Source organism: Podarcis vaucheri (assembly GCF_965113315.1).
Source record: "Podarcis vaucheri genome assembly, chromosome: 2".
NCBI classification, from domain to species: Eukaryota; Metazoa; Chordata; class Lepidosauria; order Squamata; family Lacertidae; genus Podarcis; species Podarcis vaucheri.
In genome coordinates this window covers 43,541,318-43,554,583 of record NC_138760.1, presented here as the reverse complement: position 1 = coordinate 43,554,583, position 13,266 = coordinate 43,541,318, and the positions used below count along the sequence as shown (strand labels likewise).

The following is a 13,266-nucleotide window of genomic DNA, read 5'->3' as shown; positions in this document are numbered from 1 at the left end:
AATGGCAAGGGCCATAATGGCCCCTAAGTATGGGTTGTTAGTGTAAGAAAGGACATTTCTCTGTGCCAGAGGGCAAATGGGTGGGCCACCTCCTTCACCTGGCTGAAAGGCAATAGCCAGAGAGTCACATCTGGACTTTTTGTGGTGGGAAGTGAAGTGATGCATAAATAAAAGCTTTCTAGCCTTGCACTTTTTGAGTCTACATGCCCACACACTTGATATTCAGACATATTCAGGGGAACCTCCCGGCCTTGTAGTTGTCCTGTGACTCACACCCACACCATCTCCCAGTCTGCCTGATGAAACTGGGTAGCTTCCAGCAAGTCTCGCAAAGCAAAGGGAGAACCAAGTGCCCTAAGGGAGTTGGGTCTGTTAATTCTGGAGAAAGGCAGAGATGATATGATAGCCATCTTCAAACATCTCAAGGGCTGTCACATGGTAGATGGAGCAAGCTTGTTTTCTTCTGCTCTGGAGGGTAGGACCTGAACTACTGGCTTCACGCTGCAAGAAAGGAGATTCTGACTAAATATCAAGAAGAACTTTCTGAGGCCAATAGCTGTTTGGCAGTGGAACGGACTCCCTCAGAAGGTGGTGGGCTCTCCTTCCTTGGAGGTTTTTAAGCAGAGGTTGGATGGCCATCTGTCATGGAAGCTTTAGTTGAGATTCCTGCATTGCAGGGGGTTGAACTGGATGACCCTTAGAGTCTCTTCCAACTGTACGATTCTATGATTCACCCATTAGTTTTAGGGCATGTTACATCATTCAATATATTACTCCAACCCTGACCTGCCCAGTAATTAAAGTTACTCCAGGATGGGTGGCGGTGTGTGCTGCGTTATGCAATTGTAACGTCTACTGTTGCAAGTATTTTGCAAGCAGCCTGATCCTTCACTTTTTTTCAGCTGTGTCTCTTCATTCTTGCTTTTGGAACACTCTTGTGTCTGCATTTAACTGGCAGTGGCTCTTCAGGTTGCAGACAGGGTATCTCTTACAGGCCTACCTGGAGATTCTGCAGGTTGACCCTGGACCCTTCCGAACGAACGTTCCTCCCTCTGCATTTCTGTGCTGGACTTGGAGGATGGGGGCTTGTTTGCTTTTAGACTGGCACGGAGCCTAATCGGGAGCCACTCACTCACCTGCATGGAGTTCCTGGTCACCTTTGGTTGCCAGAAGAGTGTTTCAGAGCCATGGGGTGCTATACTGTTATTGTTATTTTGTGGGGCAGAACATCAAGCCATGGGCTAAAAAGAGTGACAGTGGCACATACAGCATTTCCCACTAACCTAGGATCCTTCTCATCCTTCAAGAAATTAATGGGAGGAATTCAACATGTCAATTGTTCTGTTTACGCAGCTTCCCAGACAGAACAAGGCTCCTTCCCTTCCCCCAACTGTTTTGGGCATTCTACTGACACACACACCCCAAGCCAATTTCAGGGAGCATGGGAGTAGAGAGGAGGCTGATGATACACACTAGTTGAATCCCACCCCATATATTTATTTTGCTCTAACTGGCTTCTTGCAGCCTCATAAATCTGCCCGAGATGTGTACACAGCCTGTTTGCCTACGCATCTATCTGCATAATGGGACTATTGAGTTGGGAGCTGTTTGATGGGGGATTCCCATGGAACTCAATTGTCTCATTGTACAGACCCCAAACCTAGAACTCCACACTTTACATGTGCACAGAACACCATAAAGGGATTCTAGATAGATGACAGATAGGTAGATAGAGGCAACGTGAAGCAAGGGCTCCCCAGTCCCACCTAGCCTCAGCCTTCCAAGATATGCCTGTTCACATGTAACCTTGTTTACACATGCATTGTATGTTAGATATGGCAAACATGATGCCCCAGATGCATCTTTGTCCCCTCTCTCTTTGACTGCAGCAACAACACCTGCTCTAAGAATGTATTCCCGCCGCGCACACACCAAGTGATATGAAGAATAATATTGTCAAGCTGCACCTACGCTCACTTTGCAGACGGGTGCAAAGTTTTTATGCACATCCCATGCCCGTACACAACTGTCTTGTTACCTGGGGCATCCAGCTTTACCAACAACAAGTTAGCTGGAAAACTTGACTTTTCTTTTGCCTTCCTGTTGTGTTGCAATGATTTCCACCTACATAATTGCTGCTTGTTTGGGTAGCCAGTACAATGAGATGCTGACTTGCCTGGCTTGTCTATTTCTCTCATTTGTACCTCATTCTTCCTCCCCGGAGCTCAGGGCCACATATAGACTGAGATCACCTTCGTTTTTATCCTCACAACCCTGCGAGGAAATTTAGTTGCTTTCCATTGATCTTGTGTATTTTACTGTCTCACCTGATGCCCCCCCTCCGCCCACAACAGGGCAGCCACCTGTGCTGATTCTGCATAATGGTATACAGTGCCTGATGGAATACAGGCTTTGATTATTCTTTCAAAATGTAAACATACAAGATTCCTTAAAAGTCTTGAACCCAGGCACTGGTCAAGCTTAGTATTGCTTAGCTTTACAGATGAAACTTCATATAAAAGCTGCATGGCGTGCTGCTATCTGGGTTGCACAATGGGGTTTTTTAATATATAGGATTATGTTCACACAAAATAATTCAGGATTCTTCACTATTTACCAGATAATGTCAGCTGCTAACAGTTCGAATAGTGCTTTCCCTTCCATTGGAAGGGCATTCCCTTCCGTTGCTGCCCATGGAATGCTGTCCCAGTAGTTTTGCCTAGATGTTGGAATGGTCACTTTTCGGTAGCCTTGTCGCTTCTGTGGCTTTAAGGTAGCATTCCCTACATCCACTCAACAAGGTGCCCTTCAGAATAGACACAAACACACACACACACACACACACACACACACACACACACGGCTGCACTTAAGTGCATTAAGCAAGAAATGCTTCTTCTATCACTTAAACTCCATGCCAAGAAAAGATTCAACGTTGCATGTTAAGTCGTATTATAGACAGTGGCTGTTTATAAAAAAGTTTGCAACCCAGTGAGTTGTTTTCTAATATCTATACACTGGGGAAAGAACATTCACACCAGTATGCAAACTTCCAGAATTATACTTACTTGCATGACCCAGCTGCCAAATTTGAGAATCTGAGTTTTCCTTGAGGCTGAATTTGTGGTAGAGAACTTACAGGGGCATGTGTGTATTACAGCTACTGGCAGACAGAGGTTTTGCAGAAGGGGGAATTTTAGCAAGCTACACCTGCTGATTTCCTTCTTCTATGCAACTATTAAGGGTGCAGGAGCCTATTTTGCACCTGGCCATCCTAAGTCTCATTCCTCCAGTGCAGGATGTTTTGAGACTACAATTACCATCATCCCTGACCACTGGTCCTGCTAGCTAGGGATCATGAGAGTTGTAGGCCAAAAACATCTGGAGGGCCGAGTTTGAGGAAGTCTGCTCCAGTGCATTAACAGCAGTCCTTGTGTTTACAGAAAAAGGCGGATGCTGGCAGGACATTACAATGCATGGACCAAAAAAGACAGGCCAGATCAGCACTGCAGGAAAAACAGGTCTCTCACACAAACATGGAGCTCTTAAGCCTACTAGAACCCCATATGTCTGGCAGGTGTCATATTTCTATCTTGTGGAAACCGAAGGAAACTTTGCTAAAATGCACATAATAGGTTCTTCTAGACAGAGGTCCAAATACATCTTAAGAAGATCATTCAAGGTGTTTGCAGGAAAGTGTATCCCTTTTCTAAGCAGGAACAGCAGTTGCAGTGGCAGTACACAAAACAAACTCATAATGGCAGGCTCCAAACTTTCCTTCAGGGAAATGTTGTTTACCACACCCTTACTCTTCCAGTTCAGGGCGTGCACACACACAAGTAGGCCAGTCCAGACAGCCCACTCATCATCTCCTGCAACATGTTCTCCAGACTCCTAATCAGAGAGCTAATAAACTGAGGAGGCTCTTCCTCTGAAGTTGGATTATGACAGAACAGACGCCATCTTGAATTTATTGTTCCTGGCAAATGGAACTCTCCTTTGATGCTATGCTCCCCAGCGAAGATGTCACCTTTGCCTTTGGGGGATAGTACGCTTGTTTATGAACGACGTTGGAAATGTGTTCATCCTACAATCCCTTTGTATCGCAAATGGGGATCACTTGGGGCAACTTTCCTCAGGCACATTCCCCTGCAGATAGATAGGCACAGCTCTTTCTCACTTGTGTACAAGTTCATAACCCCTGCCCCCTCAAATGATGCATTGGTGGGAGCCAAGCTGCACGCATATAGGCAGGAGTAAAGTTGTTTTAAACTGTTTTTAATACCATGTTTTAATTGCTGTACCCCACCCTGGAACCTTAAGGGGAAGGGCTTGTAATTATTAATAAATAAAAGTAAAATAATAGTTTTAATAATAATACACATATACTAGAGCTGGTTCACATGATGAGTCAAACTATGGCTTTGTGCAAACATGTAGCCTCATTGAGAGGGGCTTGAGGCTTTGCTCCACACCTCCCCAGTCCTTTTTCCTGTCGCTTCACTTTGAGCTAAGCCAAAGTTTGGCCTCATACACAGAGGCTCATGGTTAAGCCCTCTCCTCACTAACCACAAGCTGTAGCCAAGGTTTATGTTCAAGGTTTTTTATTGGCTACAGCCTATGGTTAGTGAAAGGGGAGATGTTGTTTGTTTGTTTTGATATACCGCCCTTCATCCGAGTATCTCAGGGCAGTTCACAAAAATAACTACAAGCCCTCGTTTAGGCAGCATGCAAAACTAAACCTTGGCTCGACGCAATGTGGTGCAGCTAGGGCCACAGAGGAGGAAAAAGCTGGAGGTTCCTCTCTGGAAGCCTGCCCATTTGCACCATGTCGTCAATGAATCATAGCTTGGCTTACCACATTGTGCAAATCTGGTCACAGGCAGCCATTTCCCCAATTCTAGCAGCATCACTCATTTCTCATTAAGAATGCTGCCATATTCTGAGTTGGAGAAAAGTGCTGCCTATTAATGCTATTGCATCAAAGCCATTAACTACCATTTTAACCTCAAATGAATGATTTTTTGGGGGTGTATTTTAAACAAAATCCATCAAAATGTTGAAAGGAAAAGATGCCTTTTTGAAAAATTAAGAAAACTCAGGCTCTAAAGCAGTGCTTCCCAAACTTGGGTCTCCAGCTGTTTTTGGACTACAATGCCCATCATCCTTGACAACTGTTCCTGCTAGCTAGAGATGATGGGAGTTGTAGTCCAAAAACAGCTGGAGACCCAAGTTTGGGAAACCCCGCTCTAAAGTGTTACCCTATTTTGAATCTGAGTAAGAATCTAATTCAGCTGTAGTTGTAAGAGAAAGAGGTATTCACTGTGGCCTTTCTTTCACCACATCCAAAGTTTAGCACTCCCAAGTAGGGACTATCATCATCATTGTATTTTTAAAAACCAACCCAAGCTGGCACTTGGTCTAAACATAGCCTTAGACAAGCAAGTGGTATAGTAACATAGGGACCTTTACAAAGAGTCAGACCATTGGTCCATTGAACTCACCATTTTCAACACTGGCTGGCAGTGGCTTCTCCAGTGTTTCAAACAGAGGACACTCCCCGTCCTACTGGGAGATGCTGGGGTTTGAACCTGAGACCTTCTGCATGCAATGCAGACGCTCTACCACTGTGCTACAGCACCCAGTATTTCCAGGTCATCTTTCACCCAAGTACAAACTGGGCCCAGCCCTGCCGAGTTTCCAAGATCAGACAAGACTGGGCGTGTTCAGGGTGCTATGGCCAACGGCTATGTAGGTAGGTAGGAGATATTGCAAATTAGACATCATTCTGCGAAGGACAGGGTGTAGCCTTACTGGCCATCCAGGGTGGCTCATGATCAAGACCATGACAATCCCTCTTTACAAAAATATAATAAGAAAGACAGACGGGCTGTGTATTAAATTGCAGTTCAGCCAGTGCCTTCCTTGCACACTCTGTAATTTTAATGTGTGCACCTGCCAGTATTGTGATAATAGGCATGTAGCAATGCATGTCAGCAATTTTTTTTTTTTAACTTCCCACACAAGAGAACTTGCCGTGTGGCAAAGCACAAGATGTAAGGGAGGATAAAAACCTCGGGGGACGTTGCTGGCAGCAGATACACAGCAGGCCGTGGGGTGTGCAGCGTGGCTGGAGGCAGCAGGCAGGAAGCCAGGCTCCAAACAGGGTTTGCAGGATAAAGGAGGGAGCCAGAATCACTCAGATCACAGAAATGTACTATATGGATGGGCTAGTCTTCTTTGGAAAATGGGTACATAACTGGGAGAGGAGTCCCCTTGTTAAGAGATGCAGGGGAAGGGATCGGGACAAGGTGGAGGAAAAATTCCTCAAATGGAATGCTTAGTTTTGGTTTTAAATGCAGTGTAAGGTAGTCTCTATGTGAGTATATTGTATTCAATTATGGGGTATCAGAGTTTTTAGGAGCCGTTGCTGCTGAATGTAAAGTAACACAACTGGAGAGAGAGAGTCCCAGCCCTACAGAGGCAACTTGATGAACATAAGTTGACGCTGGCTATGATTGAACTTAAAGAAAAACAGACGAATCTGAGGATCAGAGCCCTACCTTAAAAGGGTATTGGAACTGATTCAAGAATTTGGACAGGGAGCAGGTTTTAAGTTGAATAAGATGAAAACTAAGGTTTTAGAGAAAAACTTAACTGTGAATGAGAGAGAGAAGTTTCAGGAGGAGACAGGACTAACATTGGTTAAGAAAGTGAAATATTTAGGGGTTAACATGACTGCCAAAAATGTGAATTTATTTAAGGATAATTATGAAAAATGTTGGATTGAAGTGAAAAAGGATTTAGAAGTATGAACAAATTTGAAGTTATCATTGTTAGGCCGAATTGCTGTGATAAAAATGAATGTGTTGCCAAGGATGTTATTTTTGTTTCAAACATTGCAAATTTTGGATAAGATGGATTGTTTCAAGAAGTGGCAGAAAGATATTTCCAGATTTGTTTGGCAGGGCAAGAAGACTCAAATAAAATTTAAGATATTAACTGATGCCAAAGAAAGAGGTGGATTTGCCCTGCCAGACCTTAAACTTTATTATGAATCAGCTGCTTTTTGCTGGCTGAGAGAATGGCTGCTTCTTGAAAACACTGAAGTGTTGGATCTAGAAGGCTTCAATAATGCATTTGGCTGGCATGCATATTTGTGGTACAATAAGGTAAAAGCACATAAAGCGTTTAAAAATCATATTGCTAGAAAAGCATTGTTTAATGTTTGGATAAGATATAAGGATTTGTTAGAAAAGAAAACTCCAAGATGGTTGTCACCAATGGAAGCGAAGGCACAGAAAAAACTCAATATGGAGGCCAAATGGCCGAAATATTGGGAAATTCTGGAACAAGATGGAGACAGAATAAAATTGCAGAGCTTTGAAAAATTGAAAAACAAGGTGCGAGATTGGCTCCATTATTACCAAATAATGGAGGCATACAATTTGGACAAAAAAGTTGGTTTCCAGGTGGAAAAAAATCAAAATTGGAAACAGAATTGTTAGATCCAAAAATCAAGAATTTGTCAAGAATGTATAACTTGCTGTTGAAATGGAACACTCAGGATGAAATGGTGAAATCAGCTATGATTAAATGGGCACAAGACGTTGGACATAACATAATGATGGCTGAATGGGAACAGTTATGGACTACAGGTATGAAATTCATGGCATGTAATGCCCTAAGAGAAAATTTAATGAAAATGATTTATAGGTGGTACATGACACCAGTCAAGCTTGAAAAAAAATTACCATTTGCCCGACAATAAATGTTGGAAATGTAATGAGACTGAAGGTACATTCTTTCACCTTTGGTGGACATGCCCAAGGATTAAGACATTTTGGGAGATGATTTATAACGAAATGAAAAAGGTATTCAAATATACCTTCCTGAAGAAACCAGAGGCCTTTCTCCTGGGCATGGTTGGCCAATTGGTGCTAAAGAAGGATAGAACTTTTTTAATGTATGCAACAACAGCAGCAAGAATACTCATCGCGAAGTATTGGAAGACACAAGATTTACCCACCTGGGAAGAATGGCAGATGAAGTTGATGGACTATATGGAACTGGCGGAAATGACTGGCAGAATCCGAGACCAGGAAGAAGAGTCGGTGGAAGAAGACTGGGAAAAGTTTAAAGACTATTTACAGAAATACTGTAAAATTAATGAATGTTAGAAGAACATTGGAATGAAGTTATATGGCTTTAGTAGAAATGTTATAAGGAATTAAGTATAAATTGATTAATAGAATATTAAAGGAAAAAATAAGGTTAGAATGTGTTAAGATAATTATAGGATAGAAAACAGAGGAAATAAATTGCTGAAACAATTAACAGAAGTGGAATACAAAAAGGGAGGTGTGAGGAGGTCGTTGAAATAAGTGAATGAAAGATAAGATACTGAAATTGTTTGATGTGTTTTAAACTGTTTTTGTTTGGTTTTGTTTAATGTGTTAGTGTTATGTAGTGTTTTTGTATTGTATTGTTCTTTTTTTTGTAGTGTTTAAATTGTTGGAAAAATAATAAATATTATTTTCAAAAAAAACCAGAGTTTTTAGGAGCTAACCGGGCTGGTATATTTGGGTCAGCAAGCTTGTTGGTTTTTGAATGTCTGATGTAGATTTTTCAATTTTGTTGTTCTGTATGGGACAATGACAATAAATATTTGTATTGTATCGTAGTAAGCATGAGAGGAGGTTCAAACAACAGCCTAAGTGAGTAAAGGATTCCTCCTCCTGTTATGTATAGGGGCCAATTAATAACTTCCTTTTAATTCGTATATCCTTTGGCAGCAGAAGGTTGTTATTAAGTCTCTGTTTTTGCTGAATGTTTATTGACTGTTGATTTGCTTCCAGTGTGTGTGTGTGTGTGCGCGCGCGCGCCACCTTCAGAGACCAGGCGAGAGGGGAGATCTGAAAGGTTCTTGGGAATTAGCTCAGATGAGCTGCAGCAAGCTGCTGCTTCTACTTTTGCAGACATTGAAGTGGCCACAGAAAACTAGCTGAAACATCTTATTATGTCCCCTAGTTGCAAAGCAGCATCTAGTGAAAAATTGTCAAACATCCATCCAAGCTGTTCTTCTCTAGCAATACTCAGTCAAATGTCCGAATACCCCATTTAACATATAAATGGAGCTAAGAATTCAAAGTCATTCCTGAACAGCTCCTGGTGATCAGCATCCAAGATTTAATTTAGGAATGCAACTTTTCAGCCTATAGGATAAACAGAAGAGAAACGGAGGAATCATGTACCTGCTGAAAGTTATTAAACTGGGAAAGAGCAGAGGTAACAGCTTCACCTGAACAAGTGGTTGTGATATTTACGTTTCCAATGTTCAAGGAAACTTACACCCCCAAGTAGAATTATTAAAAATGTCATTGGATACATATAGCAAGTTAGGCTTCTCTCTACAACAATGAACCCTATCTATAAGTTGTCCCCTCCAATGCTTTTGAAATACACTCATGAGTTTTCCAACAAAATGCAAGTTCTGTTTAGGGTGCGACACTTACCAAATCTCTTCTATAGGTCTTGGAGTATTAGAATCTCTGCAGGGCTGTCATAATTAAGGTGGCATTCTTGGCAAATCTTGGGAATGTTATATGGAAGGTAAGGAAACAGCATCCTTGGTTTGCTGAGTGGTACAGGGTGCTACCATATGACCCGGAATCTGTACGCCAGCTCCCTCGGGCAGTAAAGCAAAATGAGCGCCGCAACCCCAGAGTCGTCCATGACTGGACCTAATGGTCAGGGGTCCCTTTACACAGGGTGATACATTTCAAGACTGACACCATAACTTGTACCCAGACAGAAGTCAGTGCAGACATCTGGCACATGTGTGAACATGAAACAAGGGTAACATGAGGGTTAAGTAGTATTTTTGTCACCTCTCTGATACAGAAGAGCACCTTTGCATCCTGAACCATGAAAGATTTAAAGCAGGGAAGGGAAGAATGTATGGAAGTCACAATAACACTGGCTCAAATCCAGGAACTTTTTATTTCTCTGGAAACAACTCACCAGCCTGAGCAAAAATTGCAGGTGGCAATTGTACATTCTTTTAATTTTTTTTAAAAAGGAAAGAAAGTGTTTGGTTTCATAAATTTCTGTCATAAGAAACAATTTCAATTATTGTACACCAAGCTTTTTACAAAGCATCCACGTTAAGATGGTTTCACCGGCTTCTACCATGCTGTCATCCTCTTATGCCATGCAACAATGCTACATCTGCTTAACACATTTTAAAACATTAGTATTACAAAGATACAAAGGGTCACCAGTCGACTGGTATTTTTAAGACATGGAGATTGTGACACATTTCCTCTTTCGTCATTTTCCTAAGGAAGTTACAAAAAAATAATTTAGTTCACGTGGACAAGATGTGGGATTGCAGTCCAGCCTTGGATCGTTTGGTTCGTACCTCCATTCGTGTAACAGTGCCATTGGCCTCAAGGATTGGCTTCTGTGGTTCTTGTATTTCATAAGATCATAACAGTTATATGGTACCTCAAGGGTCATGGACTCCAGCCTCCTGCTTCAGCATGAGTCACTAGACTTGGACCCTCCCTGATAGATGCTCCTCCAATCACCTCTTAAGGACCTCCAAAAAGGAGAACGTCACTCCTGACATCAGATTGTTCCACTCCAAGTTATTAGTTCCATTTAGATCAGCGCATCTGCAGCAACTAAGAATTAGTTTTGGCCGAGCCCCAAGGGTTCAGGAATGCCATTTTCAGTCTGGGCCAATTTCACATGGATTCAGCCCTTTGTCCTTGGCCTCTTTGTACATCCTTTGGAAGTCTTTGATGCGAGGGGCACAGCCTAACCTGGCCTCCCCAAAGTGCATGTGGCCCATGAAGAGGAAGTCTCCTTCTCCTGGTTTCACCCCACATTGCAGCAGGGTCTTGATCTGTCCTCGCCACCTCCCACTCTCCTCTGCGGGCTTGAAGATCTTGGTCTTCTGCCTGTAGATTTTGTTCACACTCACGTCAATGATGGAATCTTGCTGTTCCTCCTCATTGATTACATTTTGGATGGTACCTCTGACAACTGGGAAGAAAGATTTGGACACATAATTAGGTTGAGGGTTTATACATGCAAATATATTCACCTAACATTCCGCTTAATATCAGTTGGGTTCTGCATAAGGATTATAATTGGGGCAACTGATTCAGCAGCACCCTTGAAGACAATGGACGGTGGCACCACCAGAAAGTGAGGTACAATTCAAGCAATGTTGCCCTCAAAACACATTTCCTTTAGAACAGAGTTCCCCAAACTTGTGTCTCCAGCTGTTTTGGACTACAATTCCCAATATCCCTGACCACTGGTCCTGCTAGCTAGGGATGATGGGAGTTGTAGTCCAAAAACAGCTGGAGACCCAAGTATGGGCATCCTGCTTTAGGGTATTTCTCAGCCTCATTGTATATTCCTGCACTGAAGTCATAACACCTGCATGAGTAGCTTTTTAATGTTAAATTTACAACAGTCAGCCGGATTTGTCTTCTTTTGAAGACGTTACTCACAACAAAGTGTTATATCATACTCAAAATTCCTCTTACAGAAAGTACCACCGAATAGGGTTTGCATGGTTAAGGTTATTAAATACACACACAGAGAGAGAAGGACATTTCAGTTGCATTCTATTAATGGCCCAGGAACATTTATATTGAATTCTCTGGCACACTGCCAGGGAGAAACACTTGCAGCAAGATGCCACCTGTCTGGGCAGCATTTTCCAGCATGGCTAACCTAGATCAATCCCACTGCAATTCCTGGGTGCTGCACCCTCACGCCCCCAGTCAGAATATTGCCCATTCTGTTCACTGTATTTATATCTGCAGCACATGTCCAAGACCCAACATGCCCAGCTGTTTCATTACAACATTTCCTTAACATTCCAAGCGTGGGAAAATTGCTTTAATGCTCTCTAACGATCACTAGGAGGAAAACAGCTACCTCGCAAGTCACGTTGGGCAAAGCCACTAGTCTTTCTCAGTGGCGGCATCAGGGTAGGGCAGAAGTCTAGGGTCCCATTCGGCAGGATGAAGAAAAGCCCCCTCCCCAACACGAGAGACATACCACCATTTGAAATAAGCAAGGTAAAACACATGGTGGCAGGTGGTGCTATGGTCTAAATCACTGAGCCTAGGGCTTGCCGACTGGAAGGTCGGCGGTTCAAATCCCCACGACAGGGTGAGCTCCCGTTGCTCGGTCCCTGCTCCTGCCAAGCTAGCAGTTTGAAAGCACGTCAAATTGCAAGTAGATAAATAGGTACCACTCCGGCAGGAAGGTAAACGGCGTTTCTGTGCACTGCTCTGGTTCACCAGAAGCGGCTTAGTCATGCTGGCCACATGACCCAGAAAAACTGTCTGTGGACAACCGCCAGCTCCCTCAGCCTGTAACGCGAGATGAGCATCGTAACCCCAGAGTCGTTCGCGACTGGACTTAACTGTCAGGGGTCCTTTACCTTTACTTTACTTTAAAACACATTAGTATCTGAGGCATCAGACACTAAGGGGGGCATAAGTTCATTGTGTGCAGACCATTGGGGGAGGCTGGAAAGAAAGAGGATACCTTGTAGTAGTTGAACTCAGGGTGTTGGAAATTTTCAAACCCCAAATAGGAACTACTGTATCAGACTCTCTCAGGCAAAATATATTTAGAGCAAAATAAAGCAATCAATCTTACATATTCTGGCATGCTCTCTGCTTACAAAACTGATCAGAGCCATTTACACCACAGCAATTCATATACAGTGGACGCTCGGGTTGCGAACATGATCAGTGCAGGATGCACGTTTGCAACCCGCAGCGGTGCGTCTGCACATGCGCGGGTTGCGATTTGGCACTTCTGTGCATGTGTAAAGCACAATTTAGCACTTCTGTGCATGCGCGCCTGCCGAAACCCGGAAGTAAACCGTTCTGGTACTTCCAGGTTTCGGCGTGTCCGTAACCCGAAAAAATGCAACCTGAAGCGTCTGTAACCCGAGGTATGACTGTATACAAGTGGGACTATATGCCACAGTTTCAGTGGATACACACATGAAAGAGATCTGTTTTCTCAGTGGTTCATAGCTCACAGACAGTTCTTTGAATTGGAACTGTTTTAAATTTCACCGCCCATCATGGACTTCCACCTTACTGAAAGGTGAGCCCGGTCATACGGGCCAAATTAAACTGCAATAGTGGCATGGCTAGGCGCAACGCTCCCTGACCAGCACAGCATTATCCTATTCCATCCTGACACAGACTGCCCCATCTC

General features: G+C 43.2%; 1 protein-coding gene across 1 annotated transcript in view; it reads right to left on the bottom strand.

Moving 5' to 3' along the window:
• Positions 1-9,983: 9,983 nt before the first annotated feature.
• METRNL (meteorin like, glial cell differentiation regulator) overlaps positions 9,984-13,266 on the bottom strand; it is a 34,898-nt gene continuing 31,615 nt past the window's right edge. Inside the window, exon 4 of the mRNA XM_082213887.1 lies at positions 9,984-11,052. Coding sequence (XP_082070013.1) covers positions 10,736-11,052 — 317 coding nt within the window. The 3' untranslated portion in view covers positions 9,984-10,735. The remainder of the gene's footprint in view (positions 11,053-13,266) is intronic.